At 46.2% G+C, this 26660-nt stretch overlaps 1 protein-coding gene across 11 annotated transcripts in view; it reads left to right on the top strand.

The window, feature by feature from the left end:
• PLEC (plectin) overlaps positions 1-26660 on the top strand; it is a 624446-nt gene that overhangs the window by 429788 nt on the left and 167998 nt on the right. For 4 of the 11 annotated variants that reach the window (XM_086966393.1, XM_086966391.1, XM_086966389.1 and 1 more), the window contains exon 3: positions 23160-23174. The exons of the other annotated variants lie outside the window; for them this stretch is intronic. In XM_086966393.1, the coding sequence (XP_086822519.1) occupies positions 23160-23174 (15 nt within the window). The remainder of the gene's footprint in view (positions 1-23159; positions 23175-26660) is intronic. 11 annotated transcript variants of the gene reach the window in all.

Genomic DNA, 26660 nt, shown 5'->3' with positions numbered 1-26660 from the left:
GATGGGCCAAGGATCCCCACAGGATTAGTTCCCTGATCCTAGGTTCAGACCGGTTCTCTTGGAACAAGGAGCGCTGAGCTCAGGCCTGGGCCCCGCGCTGAGGAGCTGTAATGACAGCAGGTTAGTGCCAGCTCATGAATGGTGCATTGCACATGGATGCACTGGTGTTTTCACCTAGGGCTTCCCAGTCACTGTTCACAGATGGTAAGGACCTCACCTCACTCCAGAGAGACACTCATGAACATTGGCTCGAATTGTGCTCCGAGTCCAGAGCTCTGGGGTCTGATACCTCAAGCCACTGTATGTTCCCTCCATACTGGCTTCCAAACCGCGGAACGCACTGCGGCTCAGTCTGCGCTGCAGCCCTTCAGAATCACTTTTCAGACTCGATCTCAAAACCTTTCTGTTTGAGACCTCTCTTATGGCTATATAATCTTAGGTTTCCCCCTTTACTTTCATGTGCTTTCCGCTAGCGCCGGGACACCTACTTGAAGGTAGCTGTATGCTATATAAATTCCAAGAAATTGAAACATTGAAAACTGTGTCGGCAGCCGGAGCGCTGGGCTGTGCAGCGAGCATAGCCCAAGTCTCTTCTGGAGGGCCTGATAGGAGGGAAGGGTGCAAGCAGAGGGAAGACGGCTGCATTTAGAACTTGGAGCTTTTAAGGCTGATGATGTAGTTATCGCTGTGATCTTTCTTTACCACTTCTGTTTCAAAAGTGCTTTTTTTAACTATTCAATAGTGGGAAATATATCTCTATGTTAACTTAGGCTGCATGTTATTGTTACTTTTTAATGAATTGTTTTAGATCATGAACGTGCGATGATATCTGAATAAAAATGCTTTGGAAAGTAACAGTAGGATGTAGAAGTACTTAGTGTGGTATGAGCATGTTTAGGAGCTCCTATGTCCTTTGGGAGGTGCCAGTATCCTGGAGAAGTTCTTGTATACCATGGGAGGGTGCAAAGGCACAATGAGCTCTTGAAGCATATGGCCTCTCGCATTGGGCGAGATGAGCTCTTGAATCGTATTGGAGGTAGCGTTGGACTGCCGAGGGATTGACCCCCGTCCACACGGTAACACAAAATATACATTTCCAACACCTCTAGAGTCCCATCCAAACTGAAATATTCCAGCTCAGGCCATGGTGAACAAAGAAGGCAAACAAGGATGAACCATGGCACAGGGCTGTGTACATGCTATCTCGACCCCAAGGCCTTTCGGCCGGAGTCTACCATTCTAAGATGTGGGAATGAGTCTATCTAACAGTAAAAGTATGAAACAATAGATAGTACAAACTGGAGGTGCAGGGGCATCCTTTCTGCTGAGGAAAGCATTACGAGACAGAAGCTCGATCCTAGTTACAGAACAAGATTGCATCAATAAAGCTGGCGCCATGAATGCTAACTTAACACGGAATAGAGTTTGAGCATAGCAAAGGGAGCATTTCAATTGGGTGCATCACGGAAATAACATTTCAAATCTAAGAAGTTCTTGAATCGTATGAGAAGTAGCGTCGGGTGGGAGGAGCTCTTGAATCATATGGGAGGTTGTTACAGGCTAGATGAACTCTTGAATTGTTTTGGAGGTAGCAAACGGTTGAATGAGCTCTAGAATTGTAAGGGAGGTAGCGATGGGCTAGATGAACTCTTACACTGTATGGGAAGTAGTGAGGGGCTGAATTTGCTCTTAAATCGTATGGGACGTAGCGACCGGCTGAATAAATATTAAAGTCCGATAGGACACAAATGAGGTGTGTTCACTGGAGAAGTTCTTGAATGTACTTCTGGGCAGCAGGACGTTGTATCCTCTTTGGGGCTTTGAGGTGTGTGCTCCCTATTGCTGATAGTTGTCCACAGTCCCCTGTAAATGCCTTGCCCTTGTTTCCATGCCTAGTATCATTACTGGTACACTGCCGACAGGCACCTTTGTATCAATCCTAGCGCACTGCCGCCAGGCACCTTTGCATCAATCCTAGCTTGCTGCCACAAGACAGTTTATATCAATCCAAGCATGATGTCACCTCCCTCCTTTGTATCCTTCCTAGTACACTGTCGACAGGTACTATATAGTAATACTAGCATGCTAATGGTAGACGCCTATGTATCAATCTTTGCACACTACCACTCACACCCTTACATCAATACTAGCATCTTGTCACACTACAGCTTGTATCACTCTCACCTGGCATTCTTGAATCAATCCTTGCACTCTGCCACCAGGCACCTTTGTATCAATCCTTGCTTACTGCTACCAGGTACCTTTATATTATTCTTTGCACACTTCTGACAGGCATCTGTGTATCAATTCTTGCACACTGCCACCAGACACCTTTGTGTGAATCGTGTTGCACTAACACCGACACCTTTGCATCTATCCTAGCATGGTGCCACAATACAGTTTGTATCATTCCAAGCATGCTCTCACCTGGCACCTTTGTATCAATCCTACTGCACTGCCGACAGGCACCTCTATATAATTCCTAGTGCACTGCCGACAGGTCCATTTGTATCGATCCTACTGCACTGCCGACAGGCACCTTTGTATCAACCTACGCACTGCTGATGGGCACCTTTGATTCAATCCTAGCACACTCCTGCCAGGCACCTTTGCATCAACCCTAGTATGGTGCCACACAACAACTCGTATCAAGCCAAGCCTACTGTCACCTTGTAGCTTTGCATCAATCCTAGCCCACTGCCACATAGAAATTTTGTATCAAGCCTAGCATGCTGCCATACAACATGTCTGTATCAATCCTACCACACAACCACCTGGCACCATTGTCCCAATCCTGGAACACTATCACCTGGCACCTTTCTACCAATCCCAGCATTTTGTCTCTCAACATCTTTGTGTCAATCCAAGCCTGCAGCCACAATACATGTTCGTATCAAGCTTGATACCTTTGTATCCAGTGAACACAGATGTTACATCTCAGATTCCTGGTCCTGAAAGAGGGGGTGGGCAGCACGTTTACAAATTATATATTGGGGGTAGCTGCAGAGTATGGAACCACAGTTGGCCGAAAACCAGGGCAGAAAACATAAAAAAAGAGCATTCTGGGAAGCCAGCAGTGGCCTTGACTCCATGCATCTACACAATATTGTCTCGCTGAGGACTCTCCACAGACACCGGTCTATTTGCCTTCAATGCAAATGAGTGAAGTGCGGTCTGCAGAGTAGGCACATAGTGTGCACAATGATGGAGCTGGGCTGTGGGGTTGCCATGTTATACTTTGCACTGAGACCTGGTGCCAAGCCGCCCTGGGGGGCACATAGAGCACCAAGCACCCTTGCTTTGAGGTTTGCCCCAATGTGGCTTCTTTCTTCCACTCGCCCCTGGCACGGTGCCATCTTCCTGTTTGCAGAGGGAGTTATTTCTCAAACTGATGCCCAGGGAGACCATCAGATATGCTCAGTTTACTTTGTGCAATGAGGCAAATAGCACAAAAAGACAAAAACAGAATCCAGTATCTAGATTGATTTCAACGTTAGTGAATTGGGGATATGCAAGACCAGTGGCCAGCAGCAAGATGGCGCTCTGTTATTGTAGCTGTGGGGTCTTCAAGGGATATTTTAAGTAACGAAAATGCATTGTTTTATTTTGGGGAATTTTCAGCTACAAAGACAGCATGATTTGTCCTAAAAATGTATTTCGGTCAAAATGAAAATACATTTCTTAAAGATGTTTTTACTTTAAAAAATCCTATCATAAATACTAATTCAAGCACCTCTGCTTCCATCTGGTACCCGGTGGCCCTAGCACACTGGCACTCTAGTCACTGACAGGATGCAGTGTACCCCTCTCTGAGGCCTGCCTGGATTTTAAAAACAGCTTGACAACCGTGAGTGCTCCGACTATCTGACCTCACAGCTGCTGACGTCTTCTTCCTGGTCTGTGGTGACCTCTGTTCGGGCTTCGAGGGGGACTCCCACAAATTTACACCCTATTACATGTCCTAACTGGGGCTCCCAGAACAATCTCGCTCTAGTGCTGATGAGTAGAGTGGGTGCAGCTGAAAGTTCATGTGGACTGTTGCACTTTCCTCACTGAAAGAGGGCAAGTGTTTTAACACCCTGCTTTGGGTCAGTGGACCAGGAGATGTCGGTGCTTGGAGCACACCACCCGACACTTCAACCCACTATAGTGTCAACCTTTAGTGTTTCTCAGCCGCTTGTTTGCTTGCATTGGGCAAGGATAGTTTTAGAGGTGGAAAGCAAAAAACTCAATTTATGATTGTGAAATAATTGTAAAGTTAAATCTCCCACTAAACTGCTAGATAAGGCATGGTTGTGTGGGTAATTATTGTTTGGTTAGCTAGGACCAACCTACTTAGTTGGCTAATACAGTGTAGTTTGGGTGAGTTAGGCTCTATTGGTTGGTTGGTCTTAGTTTGCTGACAGCAGTTAAACCATTGTTTGATTGAGGTTGTTTGCCTGGTTTTAGTTGTTTGATTGGCGTTGTTTGCCTGGTTCAAGTTGTTTGATTCGGGTTGTTTGGCTGGTTCAAGTTGTTTGATTCGGGTTGTTTGGCTGGTTGAAGTAAATTGTTATGCTGTTTGAGTTGGTTGGGGATTAGTTGGCTATTCGTGAATGATTGGTTGGTTAGGACTTGTTTTCAGGCCAGGATTATTTGACTTCTTGGAATTAGTTTGGTCATCGGGATTGGCAGTCAAGGTTTTGTAGGTTGTTGGAGTGCTTGGTTCAACAGATTTGGTTACTTTGCTCTCCCGGCTACTACCACACCACATAGACTAATGCTTTTGCAGCATGAATTATTTTCTGGATTCACATGCTGTGCATTACGCCGCCTACTAGTGATTGGGTACGGAAGTATTTTTTGTGTGTTTTTTGTGTAGTTGTGGGCGTCATCAACCACCATTTGGTGGTATGTTATGTTACTGGCATTTGTAGAGCTCACATACACTGAGCGGTTCCTTGGCGCTAAGGTGTCAGCTCAAGAATTCTTGTAAGCTTTTTTTAAAGAGCCATGTTTTCAACAGTTGTCTGAATTTCATGTAGTTGGGTGTCATCCTAATTTCCAGCGGCATGGAGCTCCAGAGGTGGAGAGCTTCAACGGAGAGTCTGGAGCCACCTGGCCCTTTCTTTATGAATGGAGGGATCGATAGATTATACAAATGGGTGGCTCAGAGAGTTCGATAAGGAATGTACTTTTGAATTCGAGTTTTTATGAAGGCTGGACTTTTCATATTGAGGGATTTAAATAAAATGCATCTGGTTTTGAAGATGGACCTCTGTTCACCCGTAAGCCAACGGAGTTCTCTTATCACTGGGGAGATGTAACATTGTCTGGGAAGTTGGAAAATCGGCTCTGCTGCTGGGTTCTGGAGCATTTGAAGCCTGCACGTGAGGCATCTAGGGAGGCCCAGGTAGAAAAGGTTAGCATATTTTATTCCCAATAAAACCAGGGAGAATATAACTGGGACCCATACCTCCATTGTAAGGAATTTCCCTATTTTCTTAATTCTGCGGAGTTGTAGGAAACAAGAGGCGATTACTGTTCCAAGTTGAGATTTCAGGGAGAGTTCTTTGTCAATAAGGACAGCAAGGCTCCTAACTGACTTCTTGGGTGGGGGAGGGGCAGGAGTGCCCTTCGCTGAAGGCCAGAATGAGGGGCTTCAAGGGTCAAGCTTGTTTTTGATGATGCATCATGTCTTGGAAGTCCTTCTTAGATTCCGAGGACTTATCAATTGTTCCGCCATTGGGTCTGGAAGCAAGGTGAAGAAGTTCCAAAGGTTTAAAAAAAAAATGTTTTTAAATAAATTCAACCAAATCGTCAAAGAACATGAAAAGGACGAAAAGAGAGAAGGGGACTCTTCTCTTTTCTCCTGACAAGGGACCACGTGGTTGGTGGTTGGAGAATAAAGGCAGAGAGGAGTCATTGAAAACACCCCTTTTAAATTCTGCCACACCAGTTTACCCAGGGAGACCCCCCACAAGGTGTACAACCTTTGTCTTCCGAAAGATAACAGGGACGAAGACTGCGAGACATGCACTACGTTTGTACCCAAGACTGCAAAGGTATGTCAACAACTGGGGCTACAGCACTATACCATGGCAAGCACTCCGAGGATGCAGGTTTCGCTAAAGGACCTTGGTCTATCTAGTGACGATGAAGAAAATGTTGAGGAAGTAGAGACAGCTTGCGGAGAAGAATAGGATGCTGAGGACTACGTGGCCAATGTTGAAAAATGAAAAGCAGTGAAAAATATGGCAAAGGATGCTAAAAAGAAAATAAAATGAAGGTAATTAAACTGCAAAAAGGATCAGATACTAAGCCCTCAGACAATAAGTCCCACAAGGCAGCGTTGCCTTGGAAGCACTCGTCGACCGAAGGTCAGCTGAAAGATGAAGACCCACATGGAGCTCGACTGAGAGATAAAATTGGAGGCACAATACTGTCAAAACCTTTGGCACAATCATCCGCTCGAGAGGGAGCGAGCGACAAGAACAAAGTTTCGGAGATAGTGGACCCGTCAACGCTGAAAAAGAGGATTGCTGATGCTAGACGCTGAACAAAAAGCGCTTGAGGTCGAATGCAAAAAGGTGAGGCTTGAGGCCGAAATTGCCACGCTCCTGCAAAGGAAGAAAGAGTTCGACAAATCTGTGTAGGAATCCTGTATTCCTGCAAAGCCTTCAACGTCGACCGGGACAGAAGACAACAAGTCTGCTTTGGAGGCCCCAGGAACACCAAAACCTCATGAAAAGGAGCAGGAAGAGTTCCAAGAACTTGAGAAGGTCGAAGACGCACGCTCTTGATGTCGAGTCCCCGGACGAAGGAGTGCTTAATTACCTTTCGAGACCATCTCCACCACATGACTTATTACTCTACAACAGCCTCATCAAAAGGGCTGCAGTGACATATGAGGCTCAGTTAGAGGAGGAAAAGGGAGATTCATGTTTCCGCCTTGAAATGCTAATGCCCCCTCAGAAAGGGAATCTTTAGCTACCAATGCTCTCTAGCATATTAGACCACGGGAAGGTGGCATTTCAGGAACCAGCCACTAGAAGGGCTGGAACGCCCAGAGTAGAAAGGAAATGCCAACCTTCTACTAAAGACCTTGGATGCTTCAAGAGGAACACTCCTGCAGACTCAACAATTGTAGCAACCACCAGGAAAAGGAACAACACCCACAGGCCCACCAGCCGAAAAGGAAAGTAAAAGACTTGACTTGGTGGAAATGAAAATGGAGTGGGAAGCAGCAACTTAGTGGAGGATTGCTAACTCCAGCACCCTCTTAAACAGATACGGCAAGCGTTCATCATACATGCAAGACTACACATGCATCCCTTGCAGGAATGAATCTGCAACAAATGGTTACCAGCCTCCTGGAGTTGGGAGGATCTACTTGTTGTCACAGCAAAGGTAGAAAAGGAGATATAAAGGTGTAAATCAAGAAATGTGACCATAGGGAGACCATTCAAAACACCAACTCCAGTGGTGGCCATAACAATGGACGCATCCCACAAGGGTTGGGGAGCACACACAGGCAGCCTGAAAGTACAGGGACAGTGGAACTGATGTGCTGAACCACACCAATTGTCTGGAAATGTAGACCGTTTTCCTAGCCCTGAGGGCTTTCCAATCGCACATGACCGGTCAAACTGTACAAATCCAAACTGACAAAACAACTACTATGTTTTATTTAAACAAACAGGGAGGCACAAAATCGTTCACCTTGAGCAAGGTTGCCCAAGAAACATGGAGATGGGCGATACATTGACAAATCACACTGCAAGCAGTCCACTTACCAGGAAAACAGAACACGGAGGTGGACAAACTAAGCAGGCAGGAAAGCACTTTTAATGAATGGGAACTGAAACAAGAAACATTGGAGAAAATGTTCAAGTTCCGGGGGAAGCCAAAAATAGCCCTGTTCGCAACAGCAAACAACTCAAAATGCCAAAACTTCACCTCCAGGTTGCCACACCACCAGTCAGAAGGGTAATGCCATTGCAATAAACTGGTCAGGGGGGTTTGCATACACGTGTCCTCCTATTCCCTTTGATATCAAGGATACTGGACCAAGCTGTACAAATAAAGACAAAACTCATCCTCCTAGCCCCACAATGGGCCAGACAGACCTGGTACTGGGACCTACTAGAGATGTCCAGGGGACAGAAGATCACAATCAGAGCAGAACAAGATCTGCTGACACTGCAAGACGGGAGAGTGTATCACCCAGAGCCAGCAACACTCAGCCTAGCGGCCTGGCTAATTAATATCTAGAATCCGGACATCTGCTGCTTCGACCCAGGATGATGGAAATCCTAAGAGGAGCAGGAAAGCAAGCACATGGAAATGTTGTGCTGCAAATTGGAGCAGATACATTCAATGGTGCACAGAGTACAGGAAAATGGAGACAAGGACAGAAGAAACAGTATTACAATACCTGTCTCACCTGTTAGATAGCGACCTAACCTATGCACTGTTAACGGAACACCTGGCAGCAATTACAGCCTACACAAGGGGTACTTCAGGTAACCGCTTCGTCACATCCCCGGTGCTGAAGAGATTATCAGAAGTTTCCAAGAGTGTGGAACCACCAAGATCCCCTATTGTGGAACTTAAACATCGTTCTAACGCAGTTAATAACAGACCCTTTTGAACCTAAGCACAAAACTGATCAAAAGTCACTCACTCTTAAGACAGCCTTTCTGATTACAATCACATCACTACCCAGAGTGAGCAAGATTCAAGCGCCAACAATACAGGAACCATACCTACAAATACACAAGGACAAGGTGGTTCTCAGAATCAACTCTCGTTTTCTGCCCAAAGTGGTGACTCACTTTCTTGTCAACCAAAGCATATAGCTGCCAACTTTCTTCAAATAACCTAAAACACAGATGTAAGGAGGAATTTAAGTGTACCACCTTTGAAAAACAAATGAGTTTCGTAAAGGGAACCAGTGGTTTGTCTCCTTTGCCAAAGACAACAAAGGCTCCCCATTAACTAAAGAAAGAATCTTAAAATGGATAGTAGTAACAATACAGACGTGTTATTCCAGGGTGGGGATGACACTGACCACATGACCCAGAGCCCATTCGACTAGGAAAAAAAGTGCAACTCTGGCGTTCTTAGCAAACATTCCCATTGACTTGCACAGCCGCAACAAGGGCATCACCACACACCTTTACAAAACTTTATTGTGTGGACAGTCAAATGAGCAAGGAAGCACAGGTGGGACAGAAGGCAATCTAACACCTGTTTGCTAACACTTCCACGTTTCATCTCAACCCACCCAAGGGAAAACATACTGCTATATAATCTAATGCACAGCACATGAATCCAGAAAAGGATTCTTCTTGCAAAACAAAATGTTTACCAGTAGCAGTAGTTTTGCAGCTTGAAGAATTGTCTGGACTCGCATGCAACTCACCATCCTCCCCGTGCAGAGATGGGAGATGATGCAGCCAAATGGAGAAAAAAAGGAGGTACACCAGAAAAGGAAAGAAAAAAGAACCCAAAGATGGCGAATAAAAACAGGAACTTCCGTGGCACTGTCTAGTGTGTCACCGGGGATGGACATACCAGCAAATGGTGGTCAACGACGCCCACAACAACAACAAAAATAATAATTCCAGGCCCAACTACTAGATGGAGGAATAATGCAGAGCATGTGAAGGAAGAAAACTCTTCAAGCTGCAAAACGACTCCTACTGGCAAGTAACCGTTTCATTCTGGACCTGATGAAAAGCATGAGCTAAACCTTCGATCCCCAGAATGTTCATAGATGTCCAGAAATTACATTTCGATTTCTGGTAACTTCCGTCCCACCCCCATCTCTATTCCTGCAGTCCCTGTGGAGCTTTTTACGCTTCAGCAACAGGACCTGTGCCAACATGTTTCTCTCTGACAAAAGACACCGTAGGAATGTCTAAAGGAAACATCACAGTTTTTTGCGGGCGGGGCCAGAAGAAAAAGTCCTCGGCATGTGTCCAACTTATGTGATAAAGCATCTGCACCCTATACCGAGCTCTAGGAATGTGAGATGGAAGCGTAGGTGTGGATTAAGGCATGGTGAAATTTCAATTTTGACCCCCATTTTTGCAATTTGAACATTTTGCAAAGGTTGCAAAGTTCTTTAAACTACGCAAAGCTGTGCCTGCAGGTTATACGTCTTGTGCAAAGAATGGTATTGCAAAAGATTTGTTGCAGGAGAATTCTCTTACTTAAAATGAATATTGTCTAGGATGGTTTTCCGCCAAACTGTATCTTTGTTGAATTTTTTAATCGCATTTTATTTTGCAACAACTGCACAGTTTTGAAATAAACTTAATGATGTTTGCAGAGGAAAACTTTGCATATGTGGATCCCTAAAAAAACTGAAGAATATAAAGATGAACTGAGAAAACAGGGAAGAGAAAGAAACTCCAAACCGAAAAAGTTTGGCAAGTAAAGACATATATATCTTTTTCCCTCTTGTCAGGAATTTGTGTCTGGTGCAGATACATACAATCGTCACTTTCCACAGAGACCTATTTGTTTGTAAGTTGTAGGTAACAAACTTGACAAGTGCATAAACTATCACTTTGAACTCTCACCTGCTAAGTATAAGGTCATGTTAGTCAGAAACATTACATTGCATCACATTACATTTACTACACCCCTCTTCATCCACATCCCCCTCTCCCCGATCAACAAACCGGTTTCTGGGTTGCTGGGAAAAAAAAACTCCAGCCACCTCCCATGTGTAAGGATACAAGGGGACCCTTTTGGGTCGCCGGGAGTCATTGCCTGATCTGTCCAGTGCAGCGTAGCCCCGCAGAAGACTGTGGGTCATCTTCCGGCAGACCATGCTTGATGTCTCCTTCCCTTCTAGCAGGTGGTTTCTGGAAAACAGAAGAACATCTTGAAAGCAGCACAGGAGCCTCCAGCAGTCCTGGAGGTTTCTGAGTGTGTATGTCTCTGGGAACAGACCATACATTAGAGTTCGTGGTGATGCATGGTGTGTGTATGCAGGCCCTAAACTCTGTGCTTACGGCCTTCAACAGGCCCCGCACGTAAGCGCATTCCCAGAAGAGATGGTAGGACATCACGTCTGTGGTGCAGCCTCTCGGAGAGGACTTGTATTGGTTGAGCCCTCTTGCCTGCACGAAGGCTCTCGCTGGCAGTCCTCCTTGGATGGCAGTCCTGGAGATGTCTTTGGGGTGGATGGACAGGTGCTTGGAAGCGGTGTTTTCCCACACTTGGCCTGTGGTAGCAGACGGGAGGGTGCATATCGGTTCGCTAGCGCCTCTAGCACGGATATGCCTTGGACGTTCTTCTGAGTCCACTGGTTTGGGGTGGAAGAGACTGGTTTCCAGCTCGAAAGGGTGGTCCAGGGACCGGTGCAGGCGTTTGCGCCTGTAACCGTCTCACCTACTCAGTGGAAGGGTATGATCTGAATTAGAAATGGAAAGCGTCTCTTAATGGAAAATGAAGTTTAACCATGTAGGACTTTCGATGTGCATCTGTTGATGTGTCCTATTGTAGGTTATATTTGCATTTTGCTTTTTCCTAGCCGTTTTTATTGGCTTTTGATTATTTATAAATTACTTCTTTACTTAATGGCTGTGTATAGCGTAAATTTTTAATATTAAAAAAAAGTTCAAGGAGCGAGATTTCACAGGCGAGTGGAGTTCACTGGCAGGACCTGGCCCCCAGGCATCCCTGGGACTCAGTGAGAGGCTGGTGCCTCTGCTGTCGAGCAGCTTCATGGTCCCAGAGAGTCATCGTCAAGTCAGACACCAGGCCCTGCACAGTCCCGTCAGGCAGACCGAAATTCTTCTGTGCAGCAAGCAGGGAACAGGGCTTCTGTTGTTCGCATGTCAAGCAGGGCCCATGTGGCCGAGGCCTGTTCAACATTAAAACCACCAATGTCCAACATGAAAAAATAAGGGAAGGACAACAAATTGAGGGCTTCCTTATAGGGGAGAATTAGGTCTAAAAATTCAGAAACTGGAATCCGGAAATGAGGGAGTCGCTACCAGACAAGAGGCACGGGGGAGGGGGGTGGGGGGTGGGGATGGGGGGGTGCATGTGCATTTCCAGTCACAGCCGACTCCATCAGCCACTTCCGCAGACTCTGACCTCATCATGAGAAAGATGGAAGCGGGATGTGGGGATGCCCTGGGAGGATATAAATAGATCTTTCCAAAATAAAAATGTGTTCTCTTGGGGAAACCGTGCGAGTAAGATTACAGTTTAGAAATAGAAAGGCCCCACAGCAGAGCGTGTGGACTATCAAACACGAAGCCTGGAGGGCCAATATCGGCCCAGGACGGATGAAGGCTTTTATCAGAAGATATTTAGTAGGGAGGAGTGACATTTGCAAACGTATGCTTTGCCACTGTGATGGTGCTTTTAAAATGAAACGTATTATTTGCAGGTTAGTGGAAAGTCTTATAAAAATATAGATTTTTGTCTTCGAAGGTCTCTTGATAAAAATGTGTGGTAAAATAACCTTCTGAGAAAAAAAAATGTTGAGGGGGTGGAAAATATTTACTGGGACAAGTATTTTAAAAAAAAAGCCAAACTCTCTGACTTAGTAAAGTCTGTCATCTTCCTACACCTTTGAGGTCATGTCACACTCCTGCAATGAGAAAAGGATAAAAGGTCTGAAATCTCAATTTCTTATTCAGAGTGTGGTGGGACAATACTTAAAGGGGCCATGCGGTGTATGATGTCACATTAGATCTCAAAGCCCCAGATGACATCATCAAACAGTCATTCTAGAGCGCCTGCTGTTGGGATTGTGACAGGGTTGGATTGGGATTAAAAATAGGCCCGGCACACAAATAAAAAGTGGCCCACATTTGCATATTGCTTTTCCGCAAAACACTGCATTCGCGAAATGTTATAAAAAAAAAAAAGGGGGGGGGGATGAGAAAATGTACGGATTAGTTTATACTGGTGAAACACACCTGAAAACAAGTGAGACCACTTCTGCTGAGGCGCCCTACCCTGCTCAATATGCATACATTAATATGCAGGCCCAGCCAGAGAAAGGGAGTGACACCTCTGCCCATTGATAAAAGGGAGGTAATGGACTCCCATTTACCTCCAGAAAGGCTACTCAGGCACCCACTGGGCCGCTAGCGGCATCGAACAACGCAGAAACTTCCCAAATCGGCCCCCGGGCTGCTCAAAAAAGCAGCCCACAGCTGGAATTCGGGTACCGGCCCCTCGGGCTTTGTCGAGTGCCTGTGTTACCAATCCGACTGGTTTGTGACAGATGTGGGACTGGGAGAAAAAAAACGTTCCTCCACACTGGACGGCCCCTTTAAGAGTTTATATTCTAAATGGAGAAAGCCGGATTTGTGCAGATTGCAATAGTAAGGGGTGATTCAAATGTGGCATGTCATTAGCGAGCATGCCCTGGTGTCAGGTTAAAGCATTTAGAATTATAAAAGGCCATGCTTACGACTTCACTGCTAACTTAGCAGAGCACTTGCTGTTATCTGTGAAACTAAAAAGGAGGAAATATACTGTAACACGTCCTGACCTGGGAGTGAGGTTCATTCCTGTCTTGGCATGAGCGCAAAAATACGCCCAGTGCAAAGTCCCCAACCATAAAAAATGACTGAACACGTGGATGGAATGAGAGCAATCTAGGTACTGCATACCTGGAGCACGCACAGGCATGAGGCACCCCCACACCGAGCTGCAAATATGTGAGTTGTGAAAATATGTGAGGCATGCAGAAGTGGCAGTGGCATGTGTGCTGAGGTTCCATGGATTTAGGCCCAGATCTCTGACTGGGGTTGAATGTTTGACAATGATCAGCATTCTGTACATCAATTGCTCTTTTTGCATTTGTCACCCTGAGTGGGACGGGTATGCCCAGACGTGGGTCCCATGCTCTCCATGCCACTGGATTCAAGCTAGCCTGGCTGATGAGGGGTGATACCTCAAAATCAGTCCCAAGATGCTTGTTTCCAGTCCAGGGAACACCTGGCTTGACAGTTTGGGCTGGACTGTTCCCATGAGGCACAGGTTCAGACTGATTTGCATATAGCTATGTCTGAACTGGGGTGTCGAAGTGAGATCAAGAATGATGATGGATTCAACCCAGATCTGTGACTGGGGGTGAGTGTGTGAAATGTTTTATCTCTCCGTCCATCATCTCCTTGTGTTTGCTTTGTTCGCCCTAAGTTGGCAGGGTATTCCCAGACGTGGGTCCCTTGCCCGCTTTGCTACTGGATTCAAGCTAGCCTGCCTGATGAGGGGTGATACCCCGAAACCGGTCCCAGAATGCGTGTTTCCTGCTTTTAGAGCATATACTGTTCGCTGGAAGATGGACCATGACTATAAACCTCGGAATGGACAAGCCAACAGTGGACTGTGACCATAAAACATACCATATGGAACCTGCAAAGCTGCTCAGTGGTGCTAGCTTAACGAAAGCCTTAAACTGGGCCCTGGTGTCTTCCACTTCTTCATCCATCACACTGCTAAGCGCTGCATCCCATAACACAATAACCGCACCACAGTGATCATCATGCACAACATGCAAGCACTTCCCACATAGAATCAAAAACAAAGACAACAACCTTCCAACTACACACCCTACTCTGTCTAGTGTGCTTCCCGTGTGGCCAAGTGCTTCAGCTCCCCACATAAGGGTAGTAAGCGCTATAGAAATGTTAAAAAGCTGACCTGAAGCGAGAAGGCCGCCGCTGGAGGTGAGGCTCTTTATTGCCATAAAGTGACCACCAACCACCAACAGCACCCGTGAAACAAAACACGTCAACAAAACAAAAACAAAGGCCAATGGTAGTGACAGACTCTGCCTCTAGGTGAAAGATCCTGCTACATATAGCCGCTAATCCCAAATATTGACAGAGCCCACCTAACCCTGAACAGATAAAGGAAACACGGCTCGGGGAGAATGTGGTTTGCCTAGAATCACACAATGTAATGAAGTGCACACAACACCCCTACCATAGGTCACTGCCCCATCACTCATCACTTTGTACCTTGGCCAACTGAGCCCCATAAACACATCCGTAGAGGAAATGTCTTCACGCGGCACCCCACTCCTGGCACAGACCCAGGAGATGGTGTCTGGGGTTGTCTTGGAACCCTTTTTTGTGCTCTTATCTTCATTTCTTCTTCCTAGAAGTCTCTCTCGTGTTCCCGTGCCAAGCTGTCGTGCGCGGGCCTTTGTTCCTATCTGAAGGCGCAGACGGGCAAAGCCGCAGCAGCGCGTGCTGCTCTGAGGACTTCCGCTCTGTAAACAAGAGTTTTGTCATGGAGATGCTGCACAGAAGCACTCTTGTGCCTGACTCACGAGACGGCAAGATGGAGGCTAGTACAGGAGGCTCGTGCCATTGGTTTGTCGATCAAGGTGTCAGCGTTGCACCATTTGCACAATATGGCCACAAGTATTAAAAGTGCTTCAGAATACATTTTATACGTGGCATTAGCTGTATGTCATATGGAATGTGTTTCTTCTCTTTATGGAATTCTGGAACCTTTTGTATTTTCTGCATAGTTATGGATCGATTACACATCCATACAATCCACCATCTAATGCATAATTTGTTAAATTTGTACAAAAATATATATATTGCTCAAATAGATTTAAAGTTACTAAAAAGAAAGCAGGGCACGGGTAGCCACACAGTGGCAGGCAATTTGCATAGACTAACAGGTCAAATTTCAGTTACTGATGTCTATATTTGGTGTAAAACTGGTATTAGTGAGATAAAACTTTTGCACATACTTTTGTTACCCTTAGTATGGAAACAACAGTATTAAGTATTTTTCCCTTGGATTGCTCTATTGTTGGATATAAATAAAGACAACGGTGACCATGATTTCCCCTGGAATCTTGATTTGATTAATTTCCATGAGGTGATTATAGACTGTTTTATTTGAGTAATGAGATGTACATGGTTATTCCATATCCCTGCAGAAGGCTTGTTGTATCGGAAAAAAAGGGCTGAAACATTTTCTTTTTGCCATTCTTTAACAGTAGGCTCTGAAGTGCATGTGTTCCACGCCAGTGCCTCTCATCAGAGGGCGTATATCCCGTACAACTAATTACCTTACTTAAGCACTCTCCACCACTTTTTCATAATTTTGGTATCATATTCTCACGTAAACTGAGCTGCTCATCAGACATTTTTTCCCCTATTGAATTTCAAATGAGAGACGAGTTTTATCTGGATTGTCAATGCTCTCTTAGCTGTAGTCATTAAACCTTGATATTATGTTTAAGGTACTACAAGGTTTGCAGCCATGGAAGCCATGTGCTGATGCTGCGCATTACCTATGCGTTAATATGTACTTCCTGCATGCGTCACTGTGCAGTATACAAGCCAGACGCTTTGGTTGGCGCGATGCCACATGCTACAGTTGCAGTGTGCATGCTGGATACAAAGGTTCCTCTGTGCCCGCTCTCTGGGAGGCCTGGGTCGTCTTCCACAGATGAATGTTTGATTGTTGTTTTATGTTCCCCATTGGAAAATCTTGCTGCATATGTGGGTCTCTCGATGTATCACACACAAGCTGTCAAAGAGGCTCATACGGTGCCTTAAGGTAGTGAGGGCTCACGTGCTTACACACAGGCGCTGGCACATGTCGATACCACGGCAGAACAGGCAGTCCCTGAGCCTTACCTTAAAGTAGCAGCCATATGTGGGTTGTCGTACTAAGGCCACAGACAGTAGTCCTTATTTGTGGTGTGAAAGGTTTTCGTTATGCAGTGCTGCGGACATCTCAAGTGGTCATTGGGCCTTGAGTAACTCCTGTAGTTGTCTTCTGTGCATCCTCTGTGTGCGTTGCATCCTCAGCCTTCTGAGGTCACTCTGGACATCTCATTTGGTCATTGTTTTCTGGATGTCATCTGCTGGGTGTGTGTCAAGTGGTGGATGTGCTTTCGGTGTGAGTCAAATGGTCGATTTGGTGTGTGTGTGAGTGTCGAGTGGTGGGTGTGATGTGGGAGTGTCGAGTGGTGGATGAGCTGTGTTTGTGTCGAGTGGTGGATGAGCTGTGTTTGTGTCGAGTGGTGGATGTGCTGTGTATGTGTCGAGTGGTGGATGTGCTCTGGGTTTCGCGTGGTGGATGTGTTCTGTGTGTGTGTCAAATGGTAAAGGAGCTTTGTGTGTGTGTAGAGTGATGGATATTCTGTGTGTGTTTGTGTTGAGTGGTTTACTTGCTTTGTGCGTTTGTCAATTGGTGGGTGTGCTCTGTGTGTTGAGTGGTGGATGTGATCTGTGTGTCGAATGGTGGATGTGATCTGTGTGTCGAGTGGTGGATGTGCTGTGTGTGTGTTTCGAATGGTGGATGAGCTGTGTGTGTGTCAAATGGTGAATGGGCTTTGTGTGTGTGCCAAGTGGTGGATATTGTGTGTGTGTGTGTGTGTGTGTCGAGTGGTTGACGTGCTTTGTGTGTGTGTTGAGTGGTGGATGTGCTCTGTGTATGTTTCGAATGGTGGATGAGCTGTGTGTGTGTTTCGAGCGGTGGATGTGTTCTGTGAGTGTGTGTCAAATGGTGAATGAGCTTTGTGTGTGTGCAAAGTGGTGGATATTCGGTGGATGTGTCGAGTGGTTGACATGCTTTGTGTTTGTGTCGAGTGGTGGGTGTGCTCTGAATGTTGAATGTGCTCTGTGTGTCGAGTGGTGGATGTACTCTGTGTGTGTTTCAAGTGGTGAATGTGCTCTGTGTGTCGAGTGGTGGATGAGCTGTGTGTGTGTTTCGAATGGTGGATGTGTTCTGTGTGTGTCTGTCAAATTGTGAATGGACTTTGTGTGTGTGTCGAGTGGTGGATGTTCTGTGTGTGTGTGTCGAGTGTTTGATATGCTTTGTGTGTGTGTCGAGTGGTGGATGTGCTCTGTGTGTCGAGTGGTGGATGTGCTCTGTGTGTCGAGTGGTGGATGTGCTCTGTGTGTCGAGTGATGGATGTGATTTATGTGTCGAGTGGTGGAGGTGATCTGTTTGTCGAGTGGTGGATGTGATCTGTGTGTCGAGTGGTGGATGTGATCTGTTTGTCGAGTGGTGGATGTGATCTGTGTGTCGAGTGGTGGATGTGATCTGTGTGTCGAGTGGTGGATGTGCTCTGTGTGTGTTTCGAGTGGTGGATGGGCTGTGTGTGTTTCGAATGATGGATGTGGTCTGTGTGTGTGTCAAATGGTGAATGGGCTGTGTGTGTGTGTGTGGAGTGGTGAATGTTCTGTTTGTGTGTCGAGTGGTTGACGTGCTTTGTGTGTGTGTCGAGTGGTGGATGTGCTCTGTGTGTTGAGTGGTGGGTGTACTCTGTGTGTGTTTCGAATGGTGGATGTGTTCTGTGTGTGTCTGTCAAATTGTGAATGGACTTTGTGTGTGTGTCGAGTGGTGGATGTTCTATGTGTGTGTGTCGAGTGTTTGATATGCTTTGTGTGTGTGTCGAGTGTTTGATATGCTTTGTGTGTGTGTCGAGTGGTGGATGTGCTCTGTGTGTCGAGTGGTGGATGTGCTCTGTGTGTCGAGTGATGGATGTGATTTGTGTGTCGAGTGGTGGAGGTGATCTGTTTGTCGAGTGGTGGATGTGATCTGTGTGTCGAGTGGTGGATGTGATCTGTGTGTCGAGTGGTGGATGTGCTCTGTGTGTGTTTCGAGTGGTGGATGGGCTGTGTGTGTTTCGAATGATGGATGTGGTCTGTGTGTGTGTCAAATGGTGAATGGGCTGTGTGTGTGTGTGTCGAGTGGTGAATGTTCTGTTTGTGTGTCGAGTGGTTGACGTGCTTTGTGTGTGTGTCGAGTGGTGGATGTGCTCTGTGTGTTGAGTGGTGGGTGTGCTCTGTGAGTGTTTCGAGTGGTGGATGTGCTCTGTGTGTGTTTCGAATGGTGGATAAGCTGCGTGTGTGTTTCGAGTGGTGGATGTGTTCTGTGTGTGTGTCAAATGGTGAATGGGCTTTGGGTGTGTGTGTCTAGTGGTGGATGTTCTGTGTGTGTGTGTGTGTCGAGTGGTTGACGTGCTTCATGTACGTGTCGAGTGGTCGATGAGCTGTGTATGTCCTCTGTGGTCATTTGGCATGGGTGTCTCTAGGAGTCACTGTGTCCTTGAAGCCTACTGTGGATGTGGTGACCTTTGTGTCACCAGTAGCCATTTGCTCTTTTCCTCTTCTCCTTTGACCATGACCCCTCGATGTCTCCTGTGGCCACTCTGGCATAAGAATCTCTTAGAGTCCTAGTGGCACCTCTGATGCTAACTTGACCAATGTACAACCCTCCTGAGATGTGACGGCGCTGTCTTAGTAAATTACAATACTGCCTGGTAAGGGAAGGGTGGTTAACGTATACTTAGTGGAACCAGGAGACCACCCTTTAGGAAGGGCCTTTCTCACTTTAGCATGTTCTTTCTTTCTTTCTGCTGGGTCCGTTTTATTTACTGTGTTGTGTTATTCTGTTACAGGTTTACAATAAAAGCGCCGGGACACTCCATGGAGTAGCCGAGCGCTATAAAAGACTAAACTAACATAACATAACATAACAGTTCCACCTCTGGCCTCCACAAGTTACCACATTCTGTGATTTTTTTTAAAACAATAAATAAGACTCTTGCTCTCAATGTCTCTTAGTCACCAGATCTGTTCATTAAAAGTATTCCAGATTTGCTGAGAAGTTCCCAATATGCCCTATGAAAAGCATAGATACCAGGTGCACAGGCATATTGCATACAGACACCCTGAGAGCATCAGTCCCCCATGCACTAGGCGTAAAGTGGCCACAGCGGCGCATCCCAGAGCTCGAGGCTGCTGTTACTCCAGGCACATCCAGTCAGGTACACTAGACTCCCTGCTGATCATTTCTTTCATCATCATTTGACCAAAACACTAACACGTGAAACAAGCATTTGCAATGCAATAGGTCTCACGTTTACGTGAGGTTTAAGCTATTAGCATTTACAATGGCAATAGTTCAAACTCTTGTAAATGCGAGACCAATTTCACTTCAAAGAAGCGGCCTCCATGGTCTGCGGCTGCTTAAAAGTGAAAGCGCGCATGGCGAGGAAAGCACCTCGTGCCTGCAGTAGGAGAAACCCATTAAAGAAAATAGTGCTTACAAACTAAATAATTACAACAAGTGGTGGTGAGGGACAGAAAGCTCTCACCCAGTCAAGAGATCAGGGCTAGATCCAACACCGTTTTTTAGCTCACTGCACCATCCCAGTTTCAGAACCTGGTTGTATGCAAATTAGTCTGTTCCTGTCCCAGTGCATGATGGGAACAGGGCAAACCAAACTACAACAGCCAATTCTTACACTGGGAAGGAAACAAGCTCCCGGGGACCGGTTTCTGGCATTACAGCCGTCTTCGGCCCGGTTTGCTTGAATCCTGATGGTGCAATGAGCAAGGGTCTCACATCTGAGAATACCCTTCCACGCTTAGGGTGGACAAAAATATTTACAACAAGTGGTGGTGAGGGACAGAGTCTCTGAATTAAGCAGAAAGCTCTCACCCAGTCAAGAGATCAGGGCTAGATCCAACACCGTTTTTTAGCTCACTGCACCATCCCAGTTTCAGAACCTGGCTGTATGCAAATTAGTCTGTTCCTGTCCCAGTGCATGATGGGAACAGGGCAAACCAAACTACAAAAGCCAATTCTTACACTGGGAAGGAAACAAGCTCCCGGGGACCGGTTTCTGGCATTACAGCCGTCTTCGGCCCGGTTTGCTTGAATCCTGATGGTGCAATGAGCAAGGGTCAAACTAAATAAGGCCTACCATGTCACAACAGAAGGAGAAGGGCCAGTTGCCAGGGAAGGTTACAAATGCAGACAAGGCGGTACCAAGGAGGGACTAAAAGCCCTAATAACGACTTGCAAGCCAGCGTTTACAAAGGACAATGACGCTAGCCAAATAAAATTAGGGGCGGAGAGTGGGCGGGGCTACAAAGCCATACTGCATGCCTCGCAGCAGTACTCTGCCCAGGCTCGACCTAAAAGGCTTACAATTCTTAGCCTATGGGCTTATCTATGAGCGTCTGCTAGAGAAAGCAGTGTGATGTGTGCTAAGGTAAATTACAAGTTAGACGGTATCTTAGTGGGGGCCTCCTCTGATAGAGTGAGCTGCATGTGGGTCGGTTCTCTCCATATTTAGCACGAGTAGACAACGGATGGGTAAATGTAAATGTGATTGTATTTATATAGCGCCTTCTACCCAGAGGTCTCGTAGCGCTGTATCCATACCTCTGTGGAACCCTTCCTGGCTTTCCTGTGAGATGTCCACTCCTGGGTACCCCCAAGGTGAAGCCAGGCATCCAAGCGCTGCTGGGGCCGTTGTGGAGATTAAGCAAGCTATTGCCCAGAGTCGCAGAGTGGGACCCATGATTAGACAAAGAACTGAGGCGAGAATTGTCAGGTCCGAGGAAATTGAGCCCAAGACCCGCCGAGGCGGGGAATTGAACCCTGGTCTCGGGGCCAGACCTCTGCATCCGGGTCTGCCGCTCTAACCATTGAGCCACGCTTCTCCACAGAAGCAGTTACTAAGAAAGTCTTAGGGAGTATAATTTGTATTCCTCCTCCTATCAGCATCAGGCATACACCTTATTGCCTCTATTATGATACATATGTAATGTTATCAGCCTTTATTTTGCATAATTCTACCATTTGCATGACTATTTTAACTATCGTATGATGAATCGGTGCCTATAATGCTAGCTGGCATAGAACTAGTGCTTGTAGCACCGTAAAAAGAGGAAGCGCTCGCTGGTGTCACTTTCCTCGAAAAGTAAGTATATTAAAATTGATTGACAGGCAGGTAGGGTTGCAGGAAGTATCAGAGGGGCTTAAATATCACTCATGACCTGATGTGGCTGACACTTCCCAGCTACTCACAGGTATTAGGATATTGTCAGAGAAGAAAAAAAACCTAGGTCTCGCTGCGGGCCTGTTCGGCGTGGTGATCTTTGAAGGCGTCTAATGTATCACTCACAGTGCTTTGAAGTGTAGACCTAGAGGTGCAAGGACTATGTAAATGTCATAAGAGACCAGGAAATATAGAAATCTAGCAAACAAAAATCGTTCTCGTCGCACTGAAGGTCTTCTCATTCCGTGCTTTCCACAAAATAACATGGGAATAACAACATGCACTGGCAAAGCAATACATGACACAAAAGCGACAACACGTGAAAAAGACATTCTCAATTGCTGTGTATCACAGCAAAGCCAAATCTTTTGACTTTGCCAATGCTGGCTAAAAGTACCAAAACGTGTATTGATTTCTTTGTGGAATTAATGCATGTAGGAGGTAATTGGATGTGACATTGAGGTGGAACTTTAGAGAATTAAAATAGTCCCTTGTGCGTGGAAGCACTTCCTGGAAAGTGGAATGATACAACAAACAGCCAGTAGTATGAGGTGAAAGCAGTACTCCTCTGGGTGGAGCTAAAGCTCACTCTATTTAGATTTTAGAGAACTGGTAACAATATGTCTTGCAGATTGCTACACTACCAAGCTAGACCTAGGGATGTACATACAGTTCTAAATTCTATACAGCTTTTAGTCTTCAAGCCTAAAATGTATTCCGCCAATTTACGTAAAATGCCACGGTTTCATTTGATTTGAGAAATAGGCCCAAATGGATGGAGTGTGAATTCGTCTGAAGATCTTGGTTCAGATGATCTGGGGGGTGATGGAGGGTGTGGGGGCGATAGAGTGGATATTGGGTTAGAGGAGAATAGAAGGAAAAAAGAGTGAAATAAAATTAATGTCATAAATACCAGGCAAAATGAGAATATTAATTAAGTGCTGGCTGGTCTGAGCTAAAAACACATCCTAATATTTCTACATTTCCAGCTGTGGGAATTGAGACTTTGCCGAAGGGAACATGATGCGACAGTTTGTAAAATGTTTAGCATTTCTTGAATCCGTAATCTCCCCCGCAAAGGATACTCTTGCAGATGGCGTTCCACACGTCGTGATATGCTGGAGGGCTCTGCATTGCCCAGGTGCACAGCTGGTATGTGGTGGCTGTGCTGGTACGGTGCAGCGATGCATTGTCTGCAGCGGCTGGTTCTGGTTTCTGCTGGGTGTCAGTGTTTCTGTCGTCTTTATATCATTCTTTAAACTGCCTCCTGTACTTCACTGCTCCTCGTTTGACTTTCTCCTCCTCTCTTCTCTCTCCTGTCTCTCTCCTCCTCTTCTTCACCCCTTCTGCTGCACAGCACTGGAGAGCAGAGGTATGTTTGCATGCTCTTTGCCTGTGCCCTTTGCCTGTGCGCTGTTCCTGATTGCTCACTGTTGACCCAGGGCTGTGTTCAGCTTGCTATAGAGTCCTTGGTGCAACCAGAACATACCTCCTCCCTCCTCGCGCCGCGGAGTGGCCTAGCACCGCTCCCGGCTCACCTCACCCTCCGAAGGACTCTGCCTGCTCTGTGCACCCCTGTAGTATCCCTTTAATTTTTATGTGTTTATTAATGAATGTCATTAAGGTTCTAGTTCTGTTTCCCTGGTGTTGACTGTTGTCCAATTGGTCATTCTACAAGCCCTCGCCCCTGTAGCCTCACTCTAGTGGGGTAACTCACTGCTTCTCCCAAACCTTCAACAGTAACATGGGAGCACCATGTTTGCCTCCACATTCTAGCCATGCGACACTGGGTCATCCTTCCGCTCACATGATTGGACAGCTTTGTGTCATGTGACCTATCCCTGGTCGCTTAGCACCCCCTTTACTGTCACGTGACTGTTGGCTATTCCCCAACAGACTTACTGTTCCTTTAGCATGCCCCAATCTCACTTGACCTCTCATTGGGGCCCTAACACACGTCACTGATGTGACCTCTCGTTATCCCCACAACCCCTCCCTGTATTCTTCTAACGCCCTTCACTGTCACCTAACCTGTCAGTGTTCTTCTGCCACACCGTCACGTGATTTCCAGTTTTTTCAAACACCTCCACTGTCATGTGACCTCTCATTGTTCTTCTGACACTCTTCACGGTCACGTGACTTTCCCATTGTTCTTTTAATGTCTGACTGCAACGCAGCCACTCCTTTTTATTGTAACTCGACCTCTGATCACTCTTTATATAAACCATCTGATCATGTGACAGCCATCACTCCTTGCCTCATGTTCGATGCACCGCCCATAGGCCTAGAGCAGCGATACTCAAAGTACGGCCCAGGGGGCGCATGCGGTCCTTCTGAGCTTTCCATGTGGCCCCTGGTTGAACAGCAGCAGCACTAGACTGCTGTTTTCTTTACAAAGCACCGATAGAGCTATTAAATGTCAAACATTTACTTGCAGTCGAACTGAAGTTGAAAAAAAAGCACAGAATCTGTTCTGCACCACTTATCTTTAACAGTTTTCATGAACAAATATGATAAAGTCTCTAAAAAAATTCCAAAAAGTGTATTTCATTAACATGCAGAAGTGTTTTACCTTAGTAATCAGATTCTAAAAGTGCATCGCTTTCTTTTGTTTATGTGATCGTTTCAAGCATGATTTTAAAAACCTTCATGCCTCACCCCCACCCTCCAAGACAACATTGCCACTAGCTAAGTGAAATAGAACAATTGCCTGGGATCACACAGTTTGGTCAAGTGTGGAAGCTGGGATTGATCCCAGGTGCATTTTAACCACTAGATGTACATGCATCGCTTCCCTTACGCCCACCTCACACCACTCACTCACCGACCGCCACCATGCTGGCATCAATGGGGCCCCGGTCACACTACAGATTAGCTTTTCAGCACCTGAGAAAATGTTTGCGAGTACCCATGGCCTACCCTGGATTAACTTTACCTCTACGATTCTGGTGGTGTTGTGGTCACAATACTAATTTCCGTGCACACTGTTGAACATAGTGGGTAGTAAATTCTATAGGCTTCGGACGCGCTGTAATCGGTAGAAGCTTAATGGGGACATTACAGAAGGTGACCAACCATACACAAATGAATCTTTTTAAGAGAGGGACACTCAAGCCGCACCGGTGGTCTTTCGGCATGGGTGGGCCTCATTGGTGAGCGCAGTGAGAGTTCCTCTGGCACAGTGAGTAAGAGACTCACTTTTAGGCAAAGCCATGTCACTTAGGGAGACTCACTTAGACAGTAAGGAGGTAATGAATCTAATCTTAATATCTGGGAATTCTATGGCCATCATTCGATTCTACTGTTTTTTTGCTTGTCTATGACGTATTCAAATCAGTTTCAGCCAGCCCCAGGAGGCACCGCCCTTCTTGATTGCTTAGGTCTCATCCCTTCAGAGAGGGGGAGATAAACTTCTCCCACTAGGTTTGCACCCTGGGTAGGTGATGTATTATCGAGGCACAGGAGAGTGTGATAAAACGGGGTGTGTGCTCAGCCTTGTTTGCACTGTCTGCCCTTAGGACTGGCTCTTTCCCAGACTGCAATGCGCCTGGACCAGTGTTGGACTTTACCAGCATTCTTTCCTGCACGCCCATTGGCCGGTTTTCTCTATTCTCCAGGGCGCGTCTGGTGTGGCACCTATCAGGCGTCTCTCTCACGTGCAGAAGGCAGCGCCTTCCTGGGAGCAGGTCAGGAGGACTGAATGCAACATTTGTTCTCAGATCCATTATTCATCCTTTTATTGCAAGTCAAACATTGTTGAGTGTCCACCCTCCCTTGGTGCGTAGGCCAGGGTCCTGCAGGGGGGCAAAGGGTACAAAAAGGTGTAACAAGAGCTCTATGTTCACAAGCTTTCAGATTCGCCATCCCGGGTTATGACCATGAATCACCTGTTTGCAGAATTGTAATTTCAAGCAAGCATTGGAAAAACACATATTTATGGGTTTAAAGTGCTAACGGACACAATGTCAGCACATTGGAGTAATACTTCCGACAGGGAGATAGCAAGAGAGGATAGAGGGCTACACATGTAAAGTAGTCCCTCAGGCAGGTCAATGCAAGCTCTGGATTGGAGGCAGAAGGATACACCCAAACAGCCAATACTATTAGGTGGGACATGGAGTCTCCTCTGGGCTCAGCAAAGGCATGATTGACAAATTCACCAGCCAATGGTAGCTGTCCAAAGAAAGGCAGTGGTTGAAAGGGGTAATCTCAAAGCCCAGTCTGTGTATATTGTTAATAATAGGTCTATTTCATGCTGTGCTGCCAAAACCCAGATCTAAAATGTGTTAAATGTCCACGTAGAGTTATCAAAAAAATGGTGAGGAGTGCATAGGAACAAAACGCAATATATGTAGTGTATTTTTTTCTGGATTTGATACCCTAGTCTAGAGTACAAGAACAATGATTCTGGCTGTCGTACAAGGTGAGTGTCACTCCGATCGAGTGGCATGAGATGTCGATTTAACCAACTCTGTACTGAGTCGGAAGTAGAAGGTCTGTAGCGTAAGTCTTCCTCCCTAATCACGATGACTGCACCCTCTTCGTGTGCCGTACCTGTTGATACATTGGCCATATGGATCAATCCTTCAGTAGGTCTCGCAGACTTAACACAAAAGAGTCGTCTCCGGCACCATTAGCAATAAACCACAGCATTCTGCGATACCAAAATGAGGTTAGGCTTCTCATACTGGGGATTTAAGACATTTCCTTTATCGCCTCCAGTAGCCCAGATCTCCACGCCTTCTTCACTTCAGTCCCAAAATAGACGCCGCCCTCGCTTAAGAGGCGTCCTCTCATTCTGAAACTTTCTGCAGCCAGATATTTATTGGCATATTACTCACAGGAAAACCCTCCAGCG

Source organism: Lissotriton vulgaris, chromosome 4_1 (genome assembly GCF_964263255.1).
Source record: "Lissotriton vulgaris chromosome 4_1, aLisVul1.2, whole genome shotgun sequence".
NCBI classification, from domain to species: domain Eukaryota; kingdom Metazoa; phylum Chordata; class Amphibia; order Caudata; family Salamandridae; genus Lissotriton; species Lissotriton vulgaris.
The sequence above is the reverse complement of the archived record's forward strand: the minus strand, read 5'-3'. Positions and strand labels throughout refer to the sequence as shown.